The sequence below is a fragment of the Zalophus californianus genome, chromosome 3 (genome assembly GCF_009762305.2).
Source record: "Zalophus californianus isolate mZalCal1 chromosome 3, mZalCal1.pri.v2, whole genome shotgun sequence".
Taxonomy (NCBI): domain Eukaryota; kingdom Metazoa; phylum Chordata; class Mammalia; order Carnivora; family Otariidae; genus Zalophus; species Zalophus californianus.
In genome coordinates this window covers 183,734,202-183,756,612 of record NC_045597.1, presented here as the reverse complement: position 1 = coordinate 183,756,612, position 22,411 = coordinate 183,734,202, and the positions used below count along the sequence as shown (strand labels likewise).

The window sequence follows — 22,411 nt, the reverse complement described above, 5'->3', positions numbered from 1 at the left end:
ATTGGCCCTGAATCAATGGGAGAGGCAAGATCTGAGCTTTGCTACTAACACCTCATTTGTCCAAGCTGCCATATTAGGGTCAACAGGGCTATTAATGTTACAAGGTACATTAACTTAGGCTTTTTAGCAAGCAGGGAGACGAGGTAGTATCAAGGAAAAAAAGAGCTTTCTTTGCCCTGTTTGCCAGACTTCTTTTGTAACAAAGTGATGCATTAATTTTCTATGCTAAACTTCCCAACTCTTTCAGTATTGTTTCAGGTATAACCCCTGGCCATAACTCCTAGACCATGTGAACGTTAATGATTTCCACAAAACTTCCATTTCCCTAAAACATAACATTCAAATTTTAAAAAATTATTTGGGGTATCTATGTATCAGAATTTATAGTAAGCAATGGTCCATGTGGAAGGCTTTCATTACATATTGCTAATGTAGGATTTATAGCTTTCAATTCTCTTTACCTTTTGTTTTTGTCTATATTATTTCAAATTCAGTTGATGTTAAAACTCTACTTACTTCTTCATTTTGAGGGGTTGGAGGAGGTCTTTCTAAATCCAGAAAATCTAGTGGTCTTTCACTTAATGTAAGTACACGAGGTGGTGTTTTTAGTGCCAGAGGTTTAAAGGGAGTTGACTGAATAAGGTCAAGATCTGCTGGTCTTGAAAATGGAATGTCTTCATTATTTCCTGGGAGTAAAAAAATAAAAAGGAAAGGAGGAGGTTTTAAAAGACAGTGGTTTTATTAAAGTGTATCTGCCACTACACATCCCCTACAAGGACTAAAATTAAAGCCTGACAGTACAAAGTGTTGGCAAGGACGTGGAGCAATGGAAACTCTCATACACCACTGATGGGAACATAACATGTACAATCAATTTCAAAAACAGCTTGACAGGTTTTCATAAAGTTAAACATAACTTATGGTATAATCTAGTAATTCCACTCCTAGAAATATGAAAACACACATCTCTACAAGAACTTGTACTTTAATGAAGCTTTATTCCCATCAGCCCCAAACAAGAAACAACCCAAATCTCCATCAATAGGTGAATTCACAAATTGTGGTATAGGCAAATAGTGTAATACAACTCAGCAATAAAATGGAATGAACTGATACAAGCAAGAACAGGAAAGAATTTCAAAAAACACTACACTAAGCAAAAACCAGACCCAAGAGTATAAACTGTATCATTCCATCTATATGAAACTCTAGAAGAGATGAATCTAGTCTCTGGTTATAGAAAGGAGATTATGGTTGCCTGGAATTGAGGGGGGGGAGAACTAAAGGAGATGGGGCACAAGGAAGCCTTTCAGGGTAATGAAAATGTTCTATATCTAGACCGTGCTGGAAGGTCACAGGAGTATATGCACTTGTCAAAACTCATCAAGCTTCACACTTAAAAATTACATGTATTTTATGTATGTAAATTATGTCTCAGTTGAATTAGTAAAAAATAGTATTTGAAATTTCAGGCGATTATAATAAAACTTTTGAAAATAATGTATAGTTGTATTTCCCAGCCCCTTTTCTAAACAGTATTTTGAAAAACCCAGAAGTTTTTAGAAAAATACATAAAACAAAGATTTATCAGACAACTTTAGAAAAAAATGTAAAATACCTGCTACAACAATCCTCTCTGGAACCTGCATAATGACACTAGCGTTCGGAACTCCTTCTTGGAATCCTTGTTCCAGGTCAGCATTTGGTGGTGCTACCTTTAATTTCTCCGGGACCCTCATCTGCTGACTAATACCTTCGGTGTATTCCATTTCATACTGAATTCGACTAATCTCCGCCATCTCAGCAGCAGTGGGAGAAGGAAATGCTGCCCCACTCACTCTGTGGGCAAAAATTTAAAAACAGGGGTGACTATTAATATGTCAGTCTTCTTTACGAAGTGAAGTTAGAAAACAATACCTTGTAGGAAGCGCAAAAGGAGACTTCTCAGTTGTGAGTACTGAATACGTACAAAGGAAAAGTAAAAGACTGAAGAAAATGTGTTCCTCAACATAATGCCTTCTCACTTATCAGCTGAAATGGCACCCTGAGGATACCGGCTAAGAGCAAATTTTAAAATTATTGTATAACCACAAAACAAATGTGCACACACATATATACTACCTTTCTCTCTGCATAGCTATGCATGCAGCTTATAAATAAAAAATGAATGAAATAAAACTTAAAATTTCTTAGTTAATTTGAGGGAAAGCTGCTAGGATTTTATAAAAATAAATTAGGAACTGCTGTCATGCATGAAAAAAATAAAACCTTTTAATGATGAAAATCAAATTCATAAAGTAAATAAGGCTAATTCTAAATTTATTTTAAAAATGTATTCCCCTGAAAAATCACAAGATACAAATTCAAACTTCTCTTACTGAATATATACCTGGTGACTGAGATGCAATGAACACCAAATATAGACTATGTAGCAATGAATCCTTCCTGTATGCATTCGTTTCGTGGGATTAAAAGCTTCAGATAAATCTGTACTTAATTTCATATTACATGTATATTTTTAAAAAGCATGACATGTCTTTATGGGAAAAGACAGTACAAATGCACTGAATAACTTTCTAAATTAGAGAAGGGTCCATGCTTCAGGAAAATGCAGAGGAAAGTTACCCCCAAATACAAAATGTTGAAAGAAGTGTAAAAGAGCATGGTTAGCCTATGGCAATCAGCTTTAAAGCCACTATCTCTCAAGCCTACAATACCAGCTCAACTGAATAAAATGTCACTGACCTTCCTAGTGGTGTGTCACTGCTTGTTCTTTTACTCATTTTTAATATAGTAAATACACATCTAGAATAGCTATTAAGATACTGCTACCCTGTAGTTCAGTTTACTTTATACAACAATTCCCCTACAGATCTGAACTTTTTTGGAGGTGTACATAACAACACGGACACTGCTTTTCCAGCTGTAAAAAAGAAAGAATAAAAATCAGTATTTCAACAATTCATTCATTAAAAAAAAAACCCATGAATAAAAGTAATTATCTACTTAAAATTACCTTCTAAGACTTGATTTACAAAACCAATTTTCATATTTCTCCTAAACAGAGTTATTCTATATCTCAAAAATCATAAAGATGATTTTACATGCAGTCACTATTTTATGATTTCCCAAACAGGATAATCAAATGTATATAAAAATATGAAGTCAGAGTAAAAAAAAAAATTTTTGCCATAAGACTCCTTTAATCATTATATTCTGAAAGGGGAAAAAGTCCTTTTTTAAGGCTTAAGTACAATACAAGGAAGAAATCATAAAGAGACTGTAAAAGGCAGAAGTAAATATATCTGAAGTAGCCTAAAAAATTGATGTAAGTTATTTAAAAAAAAATTGATGTATAAGTAATGGTTTCCTTAAAAGGAAATGACTTCAAAAGCCAAATTACACTGAATTTTCAGCAAAAGATATTATATATAAATCAAGGGCAATAAAAAGACGGTATAAAGGTGAGTCATACCTGGGATATTTCCTAAACTCCACGTCAGACAGAGATGTGTTACAACCCTTGAACTATCTCAATGAGATGCTTAGGAGAGTTCTTGGAGGTTGCTCAGAGTGCTAAGCCCTGACAAGTGGTTAATTATGACTGCTAAATTGCTTCCTTTATTCTTTACCAAAATGTGTGAATTTTAAGGATCTGGCATGCAGATGGTTTAAAGACTAAGAAAATAGATTCAAAAGACAAAATTTTTACTCACAAATGTGTACCAACTACAGCTTGCTATTTGGCACTATCTGCTTCTGTGCTTCATATTAAATCCTTTAACTTGCTTCAATGTGCCTGTGCTGCATTTAGAGCCACTTTGTCCCTAGGGGAGAAAAATAGGAGCTAATTGAAAACCTACAGGATACCCACATTAGGGATTCATTGCTGGAAATCCTCTAAATGATAAGTCACCAAAGACACACAATCTTATATTAAGAAACCAATACAATACAGAAAGAAAAAATTAACAAGCTTACCACGAGTTTTAGTCCCACGGACAGGGCCCTACAACCATTCATTAGTTAATGCAAGATAAAATAAAGAACTGTCACCATTTCTGATTTGAATTTAGAAAGATGTGACCCATGAAAAATATTTAAGTTTGAAAGAATCTTAATACTTATGTGTATATAGATATATATTAAGGAGGAACAAATGCATTTTGGCTAAATTTTCATTCAGCTATTTTCATGCAATACTTAATTTAATTTCTATTTATTTCACTCACAACTTTCATTCAGTATTTGAATTTGAACCAGTATTATATGCACATCGTACAAAGCACACAAGAACATTCAGAGAAAACACAGTGTCCCACCAGACCCTATCCCTATAACCACCTAGGTCCCCACAGGCAATCTCTATTATAATTTTTGTGCATCTTTCTAGAGGAGAAACTCTTCCAATACTTGTGTGTAGATGAAGCACAATAAAAGCTTATATTCAGATATGATATTGAAAAGAGGTATTTCAAAATAATTATAGCCTTGGGGCATTATAAATTGAAGATTTATAATAAACAAGGGACACAACCAGAACATTATCTCACTGAAACGTGCTGTTCTCCCCACTCCATTTACTGCATTTCAGTCATATTGACTTTCCACCAATACATCCCATGAGTGTCAAAATTTCATTAATTTCATTCTATTGCAACATCTTATCTTATGAGAATCTCTCAGCCTATAAAATATCACAGACTTAGATCATAAAGATAGATGCTGAAAAGACAACCTCTAGAAAAAGCTAAATTTTCCTGTAGCCTATTTAAGCTACTTAATTTTTTTTTTAAAGATTTTATTTATTAGAGAGCAAGCGAGAGAGAAACAGCATGAGAGGGGAGAGAGTCAGAGGGAGAAGCAGGCTCCCCACTGAGCTGGGAGCCTGATGTGGGACTCGATCCCAGGACTCTGGGATCATGACCTGAACCGAAGGTAGTCGCTTAACCAACTGAGCCACCCAGGCGCCCTGAGCTACTTAAATTTAAAAAGTAAATAGAACTTTTCTAAGATATAACACTGTACTGTCCTAATTAGATCAGAATCTATCTTTTTTCCTCCCTCATTAGACTGTAGCTTTTTTGGTATTATCTTTTGGCAATACATAAAATAAACTTCTCATTTGGAGTTAAGATATCAATTCCAGGGGTTCTGTCATTAGAATCTATTAGGCAGCCAGTACACGATTCTCCGTCATATAATTAAGGAGAGAAAATCTCTCAGAATCACAGATGATTTTAGACCTCTAATTTCTAAGCCTACAAGTTCCCAAATACCAGTAATTTACCAATTTTATAGTTTTTTCCACATTCCCACAGTGCATTTACTCTCAACCTAAAGTTTTTCTTTAACTTGTAAACATCTTAAATGTATTTTATTTTTTTACTGCCTTAAACCATACATATATAAATATATGTAATCAAAACATAACTAAAAGAAAAAACCCTCATCCATACACTATCTAGAATCAAGTCAAATTCCACTCCTGGAAAGTGTCCCAAATTTGGGACAAATGATTCAAGCTTGACTTTCTTATTTTCTATATTAGAACACTGGAACTCAGAGAATTCGTCCAGGAAGTTGCAGAAACAACTTGGGTCAAATTGATTGTGGTGGCAAAGATTTATATAATTCTCCAATTATTAAAAAAAAAAAAAGTCCGGTTCTTTAGCACTTATTGTGTGGACCTAGTTCAAGGTTTTTATATAGGTCACCCTGTATCCGTTCTCTTTTCAAGCAACCATACTTAAAAAATAGGTGCATTAGCAAATCAGGTTGTAGTAATGCAAGATTAATTGTAGTTTGGAAAGAAAAGTCACCAAAAACTTGAAAAAAAAAAACCCCACATATCCACAAATTTTAAAATAAGCTTATGAATCCACAGAAAACAAGTTATATCTGGGCTATCACATCAGAAACATTGAAAACAAGTTTCAACAGCAGAAGGGAGGAAAGCAACTGCTAAACTTTGTAATCCTGAAACGAGGCAGCCCTATCAGACAGGAAGGGATAGAACACACAATTTCCTTTTGGATAGAATAGCTAAACCAATTCCCAAGTGTTTGAAACCAAAAAGATAGCAGGCCCTACACATAAGTTAATTACACGGGGAGAAGACTACTAAGTATAACTAAGTCGTTCTAATTCTTTCCAAATCCATTTTCCTGAGGGTTTTTCCTTTGAGATCTCATTAGCCGACGAAATTGACAAAGAAACAAATGTTTTTAATCTAGGGAGAGAAAACATTTAAGGTCCTTCAGGTCAAGTTTCTCAGTGGTTGGGAGCCTTGCGTACAACTGGCTCCACACTTGGGAACAAGGGCTGTGGGGTTTTTCTTATCTGCCGCAATGAAAAGCTGCCACCACTTGGAAAGGGTACATCCCTACAGAGCGCCCCTTGCTCTAACGCTGTAGGACGCGGCCCGGGGTGTTCTTGCACCTTCCAAGGGGCCTCGTCCTGCAGGTGAAGGTCAGAGGCTCGGCGGAACCGGCGCCCGAGCTCCCCGCCTCCGGCTTCCCAGCTCTTTTAGGGAAATCCGAGGAGCAACTAACTCCCAGCATCCACACCTGGGAGCAAGCGTGCTTACAGACCCACCCGACCCGGGGCCTCCCGCCGCCGATCGGCTTCCAGCACAGCCTTCCTTTCCGAACACACGTATTTCCCACAAAGTAAAAAAAAAAAAAAAAAAGAAAGAAAGAAAGAAAAAAGAACAAAACAAAACAAAAAAACTACTTGTCAAGCCGGCTGGCGTCTCGTCCAAGGTCATTCTGAAAGGGGCCAGAGCCTCGGCCGGGAAGGATGAGGGAGAACCCCCAGCAAAGCTCCGCGTTCAAGCTCTCAGGACGCCCCCAGTGTTTCCCCCTCCCCCTCCCCCAGACTGTCAAAATGAGACCCCGAACTAGAAAGGTGGGGGCAGGTTAGCCCCAAAACGTTCGCAGGAGCGTGTGCTGCTCTCCCCAGGGACCGAGGAGGCGGCAAGATCCTGAGGAGGAGCAAAGGCCAGAGCCCGGAGGTCGGGACTCGCGACGACACCATGGACCGGCCGGGGCCACCGCGGGTCCCTCCGTCGGCCGGAGGGTCACGGCCGCGGCGTTAGGCCCGAGGCCGGCTCCGGCTCGGGCCGCGGGTCCCGGCATCAGCACTCACCCCTGGGCCCGCTGGAGGGTCCCCGGCGAGGGCCGCCGCCCGCCGGCTCCCGGGGCGTTCGGCTGGGCGCTCCTAGAGGCGGTTGGCCGAGCGCACTGCGGCGCCGGGGCAAAGCACCGGCCGGAGCGGCCCAAAGCGGGCCGGGTGAGACGCGAGAACGGCCGGGGCTGGCCCTTGCCAGGAGCCGTAGCTGAGACAGGTTCGTGGTCATGTGACGCAGGGAAGGGCGGACGTGAGGCTCACGCACAGGAGCGGGGGCAGTGCGACGGCGATACGGGGACATGTTTGTTGAGGGCAAAGTGCGCCAGCGGCAGGCAACAATGTGTCTGTGGTGTGAGTCCGGTTCCTGGTTGAACTTAACTAGAGTTTGTGATCTGTAAGACCCACGTGTTTACAAGGTAAACCTTCGATAGCCAGTTAAAATGACTATTTTTCAGGACTGTTTGCATCAAAATCTCTGTGGCGTGAGGCTTAATAACTCTGAATATTTCAACTCTGCAGGTGATACTCCAATTTTGATTACTGGTCGAGCCCTCTAATGTTTAGATGTCTTCCTTAACAGTGACCGCTGCCTTGACTGGCTCCACTAATCCCTCAGTATGAGAATGCTGGAAAAGGAGAAGTTAGGTTTAAAGTAGTTAGCAGCCTTGTTGAGCTTCGGGAGAGGCTCTGGATCTAACCACCTAATAACTTTCCGTGGGAAACTCGGCGCTATGCTCCCCAACATTGGGACGGACTGAAGCCAAATCGGGGGATATTTTGTATGCCTGAATTTTAACAGTCGAACAAGGACATACACATGAGTAGGTACTACTCTAGAATCTAAAGATATTCCAGAGACGTTACCATTCTTCAAAATAATTTGGGAAGCACTTTGAGAATTATGTTCTTGGGTCCCTTCTTAATAGTGGCAAACCACCTTCTGTGAGAATAGATAGATTTTAGGAATGATGTGTCATTCCAAACCAACCTTTTGCGGGAAGATAGAAAGACCAAGCTGGGTAAGCCATCCATAACCAAGACTTGTAGAAATGAGGGCCCTGTTGCTTCCAACACCCTTCCACTTCTTAATTACTTGCAGTTTGCGTTTTACTCCTGCCCCCTCCGCACAAGAAAAACGTTTTGAACAAATGAAGGCTGTGAACCAGTTGCCAGATCCAGTCTTCTCCCTTAATTCTGATCACCCTTAATCTTACTGAATCATTTGATTCTGTTAAAGGAGTCAGTGTGGTACATGAAAACACCAAACATTGGTAGTAGATTCTCAAAGGGAAAAAAAGGGGGGGGGGCTTTTTCTCTCCCTTACCTAGAAACTCTGCCCCCTTGTTTTTTGTGATACAGCTTCATGCTGGGTCTTCCATCATTAATGTGGACATTCCTGTTTAGGATTCAATCCATCATTGACTATCTTTGCACCCATAACTGCCTCAAATCTTTTGTGGGGAAAACATGGCATATAAATCTAAATAAATTAACACATACATTTAGTCTCATCCTGTTGCAATAGTTCTAGCCAATTCTTCGTAAGTGTCCCTTTAGAGTTTTAATCCTAACAGGGTTTCAAACTCCAATTTTCTCCTTCTTCCCAGTCCAGATACCTTCTCCTGATTTTTTCTTTCAGTTAATGGCAAGATTATTTTCCAATCATCAAGTTTCAAAATTCTGAAGTCATCATTCACTGTCTCCCAAGCCCCCATCCTCAATGCCAACTGTCCACTTTCTCTGTCTGTTCTGTTCCCACTGCTAAATCACTACCCATCATCTGGGCTGATAACCTTTTAATTGGCCTCCTGAGCTCCAATCATTTTTCTCCTCTAATTGTTACCAGAGGTTGAATCCACAAAGAACCCAGTTTTAAAAATTGTGAAATCCCAAATTTGAAGCCCCAGGTTTAAAAGAAATTGATGATTTATAGTTCTCTACAATTCAAAAGTCCATAACAACAATCCAGTAATTTTTAAAAACACTTGAAATTATGAATAGCCTGGCAAGGGCAGTATATAAAATACTGGGTCTTCTAGGTTACCGTTTATGTGATCATTCTACTCTTGTCAGAATCTTCACTGCTTTTATACCGGCCAATGAAATACAAGTTCAACCTGGTATTTGAAACTCTAGCTAATATGGCCCTAACTCCTACAGTGCCACTTTATTTACCGCTGTGTTTGTGTGTGTATGCACATGTGATGTTTACATATACAGAGAACACATATATTCCATATATTCCTATCCCATGTATGTTCTTGTACTCTATATATTCTTTTTTTAAAAATATTTTATTTATTTATTTGAGAGAGAGAGAATGAGAGAGAGAGAGCAGGAGAGGGAAGAGGGTCAGTGGGAGAAGCAGACTCCCTGCCGAGCAGGGAGCCCGATGCGGGACTCGATCCGGGGACTCCAGGATCACGACCTGAGCCGAAGGCAGTCGCCTAACCAACTGAGCCACCCAGGCGCCCTACTCTATATATTCTTGACCATTAATTATTCTCTGAGATTGCTTCGTGCTTTCCTAACTACTTACCCTTATCCATGATATTTCTGCCACCTGGAATGCCATCCTGCTTCTGGCCTCCTTCTGCTTCTTGAAATCCTAACTGCCCTTAAAGGACCACCTAAAAATTCCTTCTTCCATCATTATTTCCTGAGGCCTCCAGCTTTTGAATCACTATTTGTCATCTCTTACAGCACTTATTCTGTCCAATATTATAATTAATCTATGTATTGACCTTCTTTTCTGCCACCAGATTAAGTTCTATGTTTGAGACCAAAGTCTATGTCTCACTCATCTGGATGTCTTCTGTGGAGCCAAATATCTTGAGCATGCTGTAGGTCTTGGGTATAAGTGATGAGACCTCTTTCCTGGTTTGGCTGATAAACCCAATTCCAAAGTAATAGTTTAAAAAGGTTTTGAGCACAGGTGCCTGGGTGGCTCAGTTGTTAAGCATCTGCCTTTGGCTCAGGTCATGATCCCAGGGTCCTGGGATCGAGCCCCGCATCGGGCTCCCCGCTCTGCGGGAAGCCTGCTTCTCCCTCTCCCACTCCCTCTGCTTGTGTTTCCTCTCTCGCTTTGCCCCTGTCGAATAAATAAATAAAATCTTAAAAAAAATAAAAAAATAAAAAGGTTTTGAGCAATGTCAGCATTTTTAGAAAAACTATAGAGTCTACAAACACCTGGAGAGGGTCATATTTTATCTGGATGTTTAGATTTAGCCTGGTTATTCAAAATCAGTTACTTTTCCCTCTGTGTTTGGTTGTTTCTCAGTTTCCGGTAGGCAGAGCTGGAAATAGGATGAGGTGAACTAGGCACTGTTAGGGCTCTGCAACTCCCCCATCAGTAGGTTGCTAAGAGTCCATCAGAGACTGATCACAATTTTTCCTTCCAAACAGACTTGAAAGGAAAGAGAGAGAGAGAGAACTATCACAAATACAATGTTCATTCCTCTACTTGCCAGCAGTAAAAATAAGTTCATTTAAAGGTATTAACACACTTTTTTGGCTCAAAATGTTTTCAGTGTAGATTTTTTGGCCCAATTATGAAAATATTTCTAAAATATTTGAGCAACAATCTTCTTTGTCTTCCTAGAACTATTACCCAAGATCACTGTTCAGTTTCTTCCTTTGATAATCTTAATTGCCGTTTAACAAGCCTGAAAGTTCCTTACTTACAAAATTTCTTATTTTGTATATTAAAAGCATTCCTCTTTACCATTTTTCTACATTTAAAATTTTATGAATATTTTTCCTTGAATGAGGAATATTTATATTATAAATGGGAAACATTTATCAAAATGTATGACCCATAATTTCTGTAATCTATACATTTTCTTACAGATTTGTAAAAATTTCTTAAACATCCTAATAGAAGGTGAGCAAAGATGTGATTATGCCCTTCAAAGGAAAACAAAAACAGGCACTAATACAAAATAAGCAAATACAAATAAAAATAAAAAAGCAAATACTAATTAAAAGTGACAAATATGCAGCATCACTGGTAGTGAGCAGAATGTAAATTAAAATGGGATAGGCAAAATTGTAAAAGAACAGCTGTATCAGGCGCCTGGGTGGCTCAGTTCGTTAAGTGACTGCCTTCAGCTCAGGTCATGATCCTGGAGTCCCAAGATCGAGTCCCGCATCAGGCTCCCTGCTCAGCAGAGAGTCTGCTTCTCCCTCTGACCCTCTTCCCTCTCGTGCTCTCTATCTCTCATTCTCTCCCTCTCAAATAACTAAATAAAATCTTTAAAAAAAAAAAAAAGAACAGCTGTATCCAGAATTGGTAAAAGCATAAGGAGATGGGTGTTCACATTGTTGATATAACTGGAAATGCTAACAACCTTCCTGGAGAACATTTTTGTATGTTAACCAAAGACCTAAGATCGTGTGAGTCCTTTGATTCTGTAATTTTCCTTCTAGAGATTGATCCTGAGGAAATAACTGGAAAATGTTAAATGAAATGTATACAGTATTTCCATAATAAAACTAAATTAAGTGTCCATCAATTGGGGGATTCATTGACTTATGTTGTAAATCCATGCAGTGGACTATGGTGTAAATAATGATTAGTTCTTGTCTATTGAATTGAAAAAATATCCATAGAGTATTAAGTTAAAAAAAAATCTGGTTACAACCAGCATGTTTTTATTCTATTTTTGTTTAAAAACATATTTGCAGGGAAAAACTCTGGAAGGGCATATGCCTTAATTATTTTGGGTGAGGGAGACAGGTTAGATCATGGCAATTTTTATATTCTTCATAACTTTTGTATTGTCTCTTGTTTTTACAGTGAACATTTATTATTTTTACATTTCAAAAAAATTATTTCCACTTTGAAAAAAATAAGACCAGAAAGAATCTTTTCAATTTTATTTTTAGACAATACAATAAAATAATTTTAGCTATAATTACAGAAATATTAGTACATTACAATATTGTAATGTCAGGATATAATATAAAATATTCAATATATTTTAAATATATTTCATTTGGTTATAGAGTAAACATTAAATTAAGTTTAGTTGCAGTAAGTTACATTTGCTGCATAGAAAAATCTTTGTAAGTTAAATTAGCAATAAAATTCAAATTCAGCATTATTGTAATACTTTTATAAATAAGTTAATAATGTTTACCTTGCAAAAAGAGAGACTGCTGAGAAATCCATTATTTTAGTACACTGTGAAATTCAAAAGTTGAAGCCCCAATTTGAAAAGAAACAAGTTATTTACATTTTATCTACAAAGTTAAGTCTTCATAACATTATAAGCTACTCATAGGCATCTGGAAAGTAATGCATGAGAGCCGTGTTTTAAGGCTCAGTCTCAAAGGTATTACTGAGCAACTGTTAATATGGCTTCATTGGAATGTAAGGCTTTAGCATCACCTGGCTTCCTCAGAAGTTAAACACTGCTGAGAGGGCAAGAGAACACGGAGGCTTGGATAAGCAGAGGCCAGTAATTTGGCATTAGTACCAATCTAGGGCTTTTACATATTAGTAAAATTAGACAATCTTAGGGTCGTTTGTGATTTTGGACTTTAAAGGGAGGCACAAATGGAACAATTATGGCCAGCTGTACCTCGTAACTGCCTGTAGAGTCGTTTCTTGCCTGTTTACCTACAGCACTTTGTTCTTAATTTTGAGTGTGTCGGAAATCACCTGGAGGGCTTATGAAAATGCAGATTTCTGGGCTTTACCCCTTAGAGTTTCTGTATCGGTAGGTCTGAGGTCAACCCTAAAATTTGCATTTGTAGCAAGTTGCCAGAGGCTGCTAATGCAGCTGGTCCAGGGACCACACTTTGGGAACTTTTGTCCTATAGAGGGTTTGTGGCCATCAGCCCCTATATGCCATTATGGTACAACTGGGACAGGAGGATATTTTTAGAGCAAAAAAGCCTTAGTATTAGGTGAGTCTAAGTAAATAAGCTAAGTAAAATGCCCTTTATAATGTTTAAATGTAAAAATGGCTTGACAGCAGTCACCTGAACAGTGAAGGGTGGGAACTGAGGTCATAGTCTGTGCTGTCCACTGGGGTCCCACCTTCATCTTCATTTACAGAGCAACTGAGACTGAAGCAATAACCTGAATTTAAACAGCACCACCAGCACCACCTGGGTGGATTAGGAAGCATCTTCAGAGCTTTGCCTCAGGATACCTGGCCTCTGAGATCCATCAAATAGCGCTACCATCAAGTTCAAGTGGTTCTTAGTGTCTTGCAGATCTTTGTTTTCTTAACGTTGTTCCTACCTTGACTTCTGTGATGCCTAAGAGGAGCTAGATGTCCTGGGCTTTCCGTGGGCAGAGATCTTTTTGTAAACCTTTATTGAGGCCTACTGGATGATGATGATGGAATATAAAAACAGTGACAAAGGAAGAAAAGGGGGGAAAAAGCCAGCTCAGATATGTGGGAGTCTTAACAGCAACATAAGTTAGCTACCTTTTCTGGGATATCAGTCAGAAACATTAGTCTCTTTCCCCACCCCCCTTCCTATCTGTAATTTAGCACTGTGCCTGGGGCATGGCTTGGTGCTAAATGAAATCTTGTTCAGTTGAACTAAGTAACCTTGGGAATGTATCAACACACTGAAAAGCAAGTCTTAAGACCCGTATCTGCAAAACTATACAATTTGTGCATTAAGATTTTTACAGGACTCTTTCAACATGGTTGGTGAGACTATGTAATATAAAACACATTTTTTTACAAAAGAAGAATTAGAGAAGTAGTCAGGGAATAAATATGGAAATACCCATGTTACACGGAATATGAATGGATCACAGCAAAGGAAAAATATTTTGAGCCTGATTAGCCAGCAAATGTCTTAGGTTTTCTCAACATTTATAGGGATGGGGATAAAGTACCTATCTAATAAGTAGTATCCTTGTTTTTTGGGTGGGTGAACTGGTAAAAAAAAAAAAAAGAAGATACATTTCAGAGTATGTGTGTAACATCATCCCACTAAAATTAATTCATTAAGGGTAAAAATTTGAATGCAAGCAAGTTACATCGCTGCAGTGAAATGAATTCAATGGACAAGCAAAAAATCTTTTAAAAAATATGAACAAAACCATTCAGGGAAACCCTCTTTTGGCCTTAGTCTTGGGTACACTTGAAAGAGCCCTAGAATAACCATGAACCTTAGTTCAGTTCTGGTTTCCTCAGGCCTCAGGTTACTGAACAGCTCTGAAAGTCCAGTCCAGTGAACGAGGCACCATCACTCCACCTGACCCCATCTCCATCCAGTCTCAGGGGCTAAAGGGGGTGGTGGCACAGTCTAAAAGCAATTTAGCCTCCCCTAGTTTCAAAGACTGGAATAGAAGGGGCAAATCTTGGGAATCCAGTGGACCAAATAGCTCTTAACTTGTATTGTGAGACTTTATACAGTTGCCATTGAGATCATGCAATGGATACAAGTGGCATAGGATGTCAGTGGTATCTTTTTGAAAAGTCTGCTGCCTTGCCATAGGAAACTTTTCAAGAGCACAGATTTAGATACCAGAATGGCAGAACTGACTTAAAAGAAATGCTTTGTTGTGTGGAGAAACAAATAGAAACTTTGTACTAAGTCATCACAGAACCATATCGTTTGGTTAGAGAAAAATACCTAAATAAGTGTATATTCTGCATCATTACTTGGTTATTTAGGACGAAAAATAACAGTTCTGTTTTTCTTTTGATTTCTTCATTGTCTTCTCTTCATGCACACCCGACAGCGACTTATTATCTTTTCTAACTCCCCAGCTTTCACAGTTGATGGAATAGGTTTTCTGAAATAAAAGCAAAAAACGCAAACAAAAAAATCTCATCAGTGTATAGATAAAGAGGGAATACTTGCTGGGTTTGAGATTTATTAATAAATATTGTCGCTCATCTACGGGGCGCCTAGGTGGCTCAGTCGGTTAAGCGTCTGCCTTCGGCTCTGGTCATGATCACAGGGTCCTGGGATCGAGCCCCACCCACATCAGGCTCCCTGCTTAGTGGGGAGTCTGCTTCTCCCTCTGCCCCTCCCCCTGCTTGTGTTCTCTCTCTCTCTCTGAAATAAATTAATAGAATCTTAAAAAATACTGTAGCTCATCTAAACTTTATTATAGGAGGCATATTTCTGAAAGGTATATATGTCAACATTTTATAATTTAGTTGTATTTCAGCAGCAGTGAGGAAAACATAGGCTGTGATGCAAACTTACAGATTCTCCATTTTGTAATAAAAACCATCCTTACCCTTTCAATAGTCTGTATTACTCACAAGTCTTGCAGTACAGTAAATTAAGAATAGCAGATCATTTTGTGGTTTTGTTCAGTAACTTGCTATAAGTTCATATACAAATGTTAAATATATTTGGTGGGTGACAAAAATCACATTTTTGGGTTTTTATTGGTGCAATAGTACAAACCCATGGCTACTTGTTGACTGTAGAACACTTGTAAACAGGATTTTGTTGGCACAGGGAGCTCTTTTAAATGTGAGTTCATCAACACACAGGTAATGAAAATCTAACATGGCAACCTCTGAATAGTTCTGCAACTGAGTCATCAGATTAAAACTTGACTTTGAATAGTTACCTGAACATTCTTTGGGGGTTTAATGAAGCCAACCAGAAACTGTAGGAATTTGAATAGTAGTTGCACGCTCCTCTTCCATGACATTCTATAAATGGACTGGCTCGGAATTCTTCCAAGCAAGAGCCAGGGGAGGCCAGTGCTTGCCCAGCGCCCTCAGAACCCGCACTTGTGAACTATCAGGATAAAAATATCTGGATAAGAATTCTGTGCATGGTGTTCAAATTTTCAGTGCTCTACTTTTTTTTTTTTTGGTAATAGTAAGAAAAAAAAATAGTATGAAATAAACTTCTTATGCTTCTTTACCCAGATCTGCTAATACTCCAGGTATCTTCCAAGTTGAGGATTAGTCATCAAAAAGAGAGGAAAAGCTATTTCTTCTGCCTGAAATGCTCCTTTTCCTCAGTCAGCTAGCTCGTTCTCATAGTTCAGGGGTCTGCTTAAATATAACCTCCAGGAGGCTTTCCTTGACCTCGTCCCTTTCACAGTCTCCTATTTCCTTCAGAGTACCGATCATCATCTGAATTCATTACCATTACGGTTATTTTGTCTTCTTGCTTGTTGTCTACCTTCACCACTAAGATATAAGTTCCATGACCAGCAGGAACTTTGGTTTATTGTTGGTGTGCTTCTTAGTGCTTAGAACAGTCATGGCACATGGTAGGTGTTCAATAAATACTTGTTGAATTAATGGTTGAATGAATGGATGTCTGTGAGTAAAGAAGGGGGAATAATGTGTCATAAGTGATGCTATACAAAATATGAATAACCACCAACCACCTATGTGTGGCTATCAGAATCACTGATGGTCAGTCCATAGATTTCTTCATTTAGCACTTAACATCTGGGGCATCTTTCTTTAAAAGACTTTTTCTCTTAGCCCCCATCTTCATATGAATGTCAAAGGGGCATAGTGTAAGGCAAAAAGATTTTGGAGCAGACAGACTCAGGTTCAAACCCTAGCTTTCCCACTTCCTAGTTGTGAGACCCTGGGGTCTTCATTTTTATTTATGAAACTGTAGAAGACAGGAACTACCTCCAGGGCTTCCATAAGAGTTATGGAACATCTATATAAAGCAGCTGCCGCATTAAAAAAAAAAAAGGCATTCTATTACTAGTATGGCATTACTTATCACCTAAATGTCTTATTTAGAATTTGTGGGTAGAGTCATTTTTTTTTAATGCTCCATTATTTACAAAAAACCAACTTACTTAAAAAAAGTATATTTCTAGATTTTAAAGCAAATGTTCATGGAATATTGTGCACATTAATGTCAGGCAGCATCATTCTTGGGGGCCACATTTCACCCAGTCCAATGTAAGGTTCTAAGGGTAATCTTTACTGTGAACTTGCTGTTCCTTTCCTCCTTACCATGATAAATGAAAATCCTTTCCAGAGAGAAATCCAGCCATTGGGACATGAGGGAATGTCAGTGGTTTGGCTGTGAATGGCTATGGCATTCGTAGGACCTTCACAGACAGTGCATCTGTAACGTGAAATACAGAATACGGCAGCTGGGGCACCTGGGTGGCTCAGTTGGTTAAGTGTCTGACTCTTGGTTTTGGCTCAGTTCATGATCTCAGGGTTGGGAGATCGAGCCTCGCATCAGGGTCCGAGCTCAGCATGGAGTCAGCTTGCAACTTTTCTCTCTCCCTCTGCCCCTCCCCGCACTCACACACACACTCTCTCTCTCTTTCTCTCTAAAATAAATAAAATCTTGAGCGCTGTGAATTGTGCAAGACTGTTGAATCACAGATCTGTACTTCTGAAACAAATAATGCAACATATGTTAAGAAAAAAGAAAAAGAACAAGATAGCAAGAGGGGAAGAATGAAGGGGAGTAAGTCAGAGGGGGAGACGAACCATGAGAGACGATGGACTCTGAAAAACAAACTGAGGGTTCTGGAGGGGAGGAGGGTGGGGGGATGGGTTAGCCTGGTGATGGGTATTAAAGAGGGCACGTTCTGCATGGAGCACTGGGTGTTATGCACAAACAATGAATCATGGAACACTACATCAAGAACTAATGATGTAATATATGGTGATTAACATAACAATAAAATTAAAAATAAATAAATAAATAAAATCTTAAAAAAAAAAAAAAAAGAATATGGCAGCATCACCACTTTCTGCACCGTGATGTGCTGTCTTACGTTCCATTACAAATGAAATGATTCACCTAGTCCCATCACAAAACTAAGGGATTAGATCTTTACCTGCTAATATAAGGCTCTAAGGCCCTGCCAGTAATTGGAGCCATGTCGGTCGGCATCAGAGCTGGAGTTGACAGCCAGTATGAATAATCATTTCGAGATGCAAAATTACATACATCATTGATGTTACAGAACAAGAATGGCATTGTGGTAAACCGCTGCAGACAGCTGCCAAGAGTTCCTAATGAAACATCAGGCTGCATATCACTTTCAGTAAGTTAAAATTATTTTGAGCATCATTACTAGGTAAGAGGCTAATTAAAACATCCTATGGCAAGAATAAGACAACCCAAAAGAGTTATTTGCAGACTGTGTTATTAGAAAGTTTTTATGATGATAGAAATCAAAGATCCAATAAAAGCAAACAAATTCTCCTTCCCCTCTCACCCGCTTAATACTCTGGGTGATCTTTTCTAATCAGTCTAGCACTTGAGGACTGGTCAAGGTCAGTTGGGAAAATGTCTTTGTTTCAAAGTATTCCCAGTTCTTCATATGTATATAATACCTAATAACTAAGCTTCAGAAAAGATGCTGCTTTTAAGATTAAAAAGCAAACAGGTGATTTAAGTGACTGAAAATTGTTTGCATTGAAGAGGGTGAGCTAGACTGACGTTCATGAGCTAGGCTCCTTCCAGAGCTGTACGTTCCAGAATGAAAATTAGACATTAGGCCAATGTTGTTTGATTTACTCTCTTTAAAAAGTGCTGTAAGGTACTCAGGCTTGTTCACACTTCAGAGAGAAGTACCCCCATGCTATAAAAGTTGACAATCAGTATGTGGAACAAAATGACTGAAAAGCAGGACTGGGACATTACCCAGGTCTTGTCCATGGGCTTGTTCATTTCCTTGTACAAAGAGAAGAGAAAACCCACTATAGAGCGGCTCTGTCCCTTCTGGACAGGAGGGAATCGCTGTGGTCTGACTATGCCTGGTGAAGATAAAGCCTCTCATCATTGTCACAGTTGCAGGTGGTCCAATGTGTCCAGGTTTCCCCTTCAAGCCTGGCAGTCCATCTGATCCAGGTGGTCCTTTAAAAAACACATTATACATGTTGTGATACAAACAAAACCTCAAACGCATTTTCCCAAAGTACTAATTTCAATGTTTATGTATATCTGTTGAGCCCCACTTTTAAGGGGTCCTAAAGAAGAGTGGCTTACAAAATGGCCAAACGATATTAAATGTTGACTAGTTTATCGCACAATGCCTCTTCTTATAAATATCTGTGTATATTGTATAATGAATTTTTTGAGATCAGGTCTTCTTTCTCTTTTCATTCTGTGGTACCTAGCACAGTGGCCTGCATCTAGTAGGTCTTATGTACATTTTTTATGTACGAGTGAATGCATCCTACAACGTGGGTGAATAAGTCAAATACCTATTTGTCTATTCAAGTGGATAATAAAAAATTACATGTGCTTTTGATAAAGTCAGTAAACACTCGTGGAAAACACTGAAAGTTCTTTTTAAAGATGTAAACTTCGAGAAAGTTTTACTCAATTAGTAAGGCAAATAGGAACAGAAAATACTTTTTTTTTTTACTGTTACAAGTTTGTTTCTTTTATCTATATGAGTCTAGGGCAAAGTAAGTGGTTTTTATACCTTTTTTTCCTCTGCACTAGAGTAGGCAAATACATGTTTGTCACTTTCTAAATAAGGACCAGAGAGCTCTCCTTTCTCTCCATCCTCCTGTTCTTTCCTCTCCTTTTTTTCATCAAAGAGCTATTATTTATGATACCGGCACTGGCTTCCATCCTCTTTTGGTCCCTAATCCATTTCCACTGACAGTACACCCCAAGCTCCACCCAACCCCCACCTTGGTTCCTAAAGAAATGCAGGAGGGTAAAGACTGTTGGATTTTGGGCCCACGAGTCAAGGGAGGTATTATTGTTTCCCACAAACAGCCAGGCCCTGGAGTCAGGCAGTGCCCCAGTGTAGTCTTGCCTCAGAAGTCAATGCCTTGCCCCAGGATTTGTTAAAGCCCCAAGATTCTATATTTTTCAGTCTACCCATCATTCCTATCTTTTCCAGCGGTCTTGGCTTATTCTTTGAAATTAAAAATTAGGTCATACCTAAATTCATCTAAGTCTCGTGTCTTACTTGAGTCATCCAAAATTGTATGTTTTTAAGATCAGATACAGAAGATACACCTTCTTCACTCTTCCCCACATCTACCCTCATTCCCAGGGGGCTGTAACTGGCCACAAGCAAAAGATACCTCCAGATCTCTGCACAGGAATTGTGATTAGATGAGCAGGACAGGAACTGGAGGTGAGCTACCATGCAAATATGCATGATCAAGGATCTTCTGCATTTCTGAGAGAGAGGCCAGGACTCTGTTTATACCTGTGCCATTTAACTCTTAGATCCTTTAATCATTCTTGTGAGGCGTTTATGGCATCAGGACTAATTCTATCTACTTGCTAATGAGTCTCAACACAATTTGTATTGTAGGACCCTCACTCTTGCTATGGCCCCATTCTGAAACTTGGTCAATAAAGTTTTTAATTAATAGAATTAATTAGTAGAATTATTAATAAAAGTTTTACATTTTACCACTTTGGAAAACACATTTTAAGGAAAGTTGAATGATTAAGCATGCTCTAAAGTGCACTCGTGACAATACTAAATCATGAGTGATTATGCAATTAAAATCATAATTATTTGAATTTTTACAGATTTAAGTCTCTAGTCTTTACAGTTTTATTATAGTGGATCCGGTCATATGTCAATAAATTGGAAAATTGCATTTAGAATTTTTTTTTATTTAACAAAATCAGCATTTCTAAAAAATAAGATTTGGATATGTGGGTATTTTCTAGACAGTGCTTTTGAAACTTTTGCAGAAGGTAGATTTTGATCCAGGTGTATCAAATTGACATATAGCTTATGTTCAGACTAAATTTTTTTTTTTTTACAGGAGAACAAATCTACGCATTTATTTATTTATTTATTTTTAAAGATTTTATTTATTTATTTGACAGAGAGAGACACCGCGAGAGAGGGAACACAAGCAGGGGGAGTGGGAGAGGGAGAAGCAGACTCCCCGCCGAGCAGGGAGCCCGATGCGGGGCTCGATCCCGGGACCCCGGGATCACGACCTGAGCCGAAGGCAGACGCTTAACGACTGAGACACCCAGGCGCCCCAACACCTTTATTTATTTACTTTTCAGTAAGTTAAATCCTTGGGGGGTACAGCATCACATGGATTCTGTGGCCAGTGGCTTTAGCAGGAAGGTTGCTTTAGAATTTGGCACAAGCAGGAGCATGAGTTACTTTTCCCCAGGTTACTCTGGCTTTGTTCAGTTTGCCACCAGGTCACTGTGTTGTTCTTTGCTTTGTACACGCAAGCAAGGGCATCTCTTGCATAAACAGAATTTAGTTTCATCTCCAGCATAGGCACCTTCAATTTTAAGAAGAGCTGTGTGCTTCCTCTGGTTCTGGAGACCCTGTGTCCAGCCAGCAAAAATGGCCTTCGACCATAGCCTTCTAGGCATATTTGTCATTTTAGGTGTCCTGTTCCCAGCAGGCCCTACATATCTGCCCCCGAAGTTCAGCACCCTTACCTCCACCCAGACTAAAATATTTAAGAGGGCCTTTTTCAGGGTAACACATGAGCTGTTCGGTCATTCAGTATTCACAAATGGCATGGCATAGTTGAAAGATGGCTTTCCTAGATAAAGATACAAAGTTGCTCTTCTAGTCACATCAAGATAATATTTTTTCGAACTATGTACTTATGTGCCACTCCTATAAGTAGATATTATTAAGTAAGTACTCCTATAAATAATTAAAAACAGTACTGGCCTTTCCAGAAATAGAATTCATGCTTTATTAGGTCTACTTGTCCCCAGGCTAAAAATTTGGGGTACATGTGCCCAGATAAGAGATAGGAAGAATGGTGTACTCCAGTGACTCTTCGTTTTGCATCTTCTTCCAAATGAACATTTTGCTCCTGGCTTTCAATGTGAACAACACAAACTGAAAGACCTAGATGACTCTTAGAGTCATGTATTCAAACAAGACTTCTCTGTATGTTGAAACAGCATTCATTCAGTGAAGAGAATGGACCAGCTGTATATTTACCTTGCTCTCCTTTACAACCTTTGTTTCCTTTTTCTCCAATTGGCCCAGGAGTTCCTGGTCTTCCATCCTTGCCTGGTTTACCTCTTGGCCCACAGGGTCCTAGGCAAAAAACCAACACTGTGTTGAATACAGGATAAAACGTAGGGTTTTACGTTCATACAGGATAAAACATAGGGTAGCCAACCATCCCAGTTTCCCTGGGGCTTCCCCAGTTTCAGCAATGAAAGTCCTACAGACTGAGCTGTGGACAAACTGGGACAATTGGTCATCGAGCTAGTTATACCCTCAAAAACAAACTAGGAACATATGAAATAACAGCAGTTTAAAATTGTGCCACCATTTTGATTGATGCCGTTCCAGAATTTGCTATGCCCTTGTACTGATCAAAGTAATATCTCTTTTATATCCCAGGTAATT

General features: G+C 39.0%; 2 protein-coding genes and 1 long non-coding RNA gene across 18 annotated transcripts in view; 1 reads left to right on the top strand and 2 right to left on the bottom strand.

Annotated features, from left to right (window-relative positions):
• MFF (mitochondrial fission factor) overlaps positions 1-7,331 on the bottom strand; it is a 31,011-nt gene extending 23,680 nt beyond the window's left edge. For 8 of the 13 annotated variants that reach the window (XM_027588395.2, XM_027588396.2, XM_027588401.1 and 5 more), the window contains exons 1-5: positions 7,150-7,287; positions 3,717-3,827; positions 2,746-2,923; positions 1,619-1,839; positions 517-686 (exon numbers count right to left, since the gene is read on the bottom strand). In XM_027588395.2, coding sequence (XP_027444196.1) covers positions 517-686; positions 1,619-1,839; positions 2,746-2,783 — 429 coding nt within the window. In that variant the 5' untranslated portion in view covers positions 2,784-2,923; positions 3,717-3,827; positions 7,150-7,287. Of the gene's footprint in view, positions 1-516; positions 687-1,618; positions 1,840-2,745; positions 2,924-3,716; positions 3,828-7,149 lie in introns of all 13 variants that reach the window. The other 5 variants (XM_027588398.1, XM_027588400.2, XM_027588406.1 and 2 more) reach the window with 2 other exon arrangements.
• Positions 7,332-7,432: 101 nt separating this feature from the next.
• Positions 7,433-20,941, top strand: LOC113919968. Its single transcript, XR_003519186.1, has 3 exons — positions 7,433-7,547; positions 18,041-18,121; positions 20,893-20,941. It is a non-coding gene; the product is annotated as an uncharacterized LOC113919968 (long non-coding RNA).
• Positions 12,005-22,411, bottom strand: part of COL4A3 (collagen type IV alpha 3 chain) — a 126,992-nt gene continuing 116,585 nt past the window's right edge. The window contains exons 47-53 of one of the 4 annotated variants that reach the window (XR_003519184.2): positions 21,995-22,093; positions 18,724-18,936; positions 17,912-18,089; positions 17,067-17,181; positions 15,698-15,870; positions 14,740-14,902; positions 12,005-13,470 (exon numbers count right to left, since the gene is read on the bottom strand). Coding sequence is in view for 2 of the 4 variants with exons in the window: in XM_027590008.2 (XP_027445809.1) it covers positions 14,818-14,902; positions 15,698-15,870; positions 17,067-17,181; positions 17,912-18,089; positions 18,724-18,936; positions 21,995-22,093 (863 nt within the window). In the remaining 2 variants the exon portion in view is untranslated. Of the gene's footprint in view, positions 14,903-15,697; positions 15,871-17,066; positions 17,182-17,911; positions 18,090-18,723; positions 18,937-21,022; positions 21,582-21,994; positions 22,094-22,411 lie in introns of those variants that run through there. The other 3 variants (XR_003519185.2, XM_027590008.2, XM_027590009.2) reach the window with 3 other exon arrangements.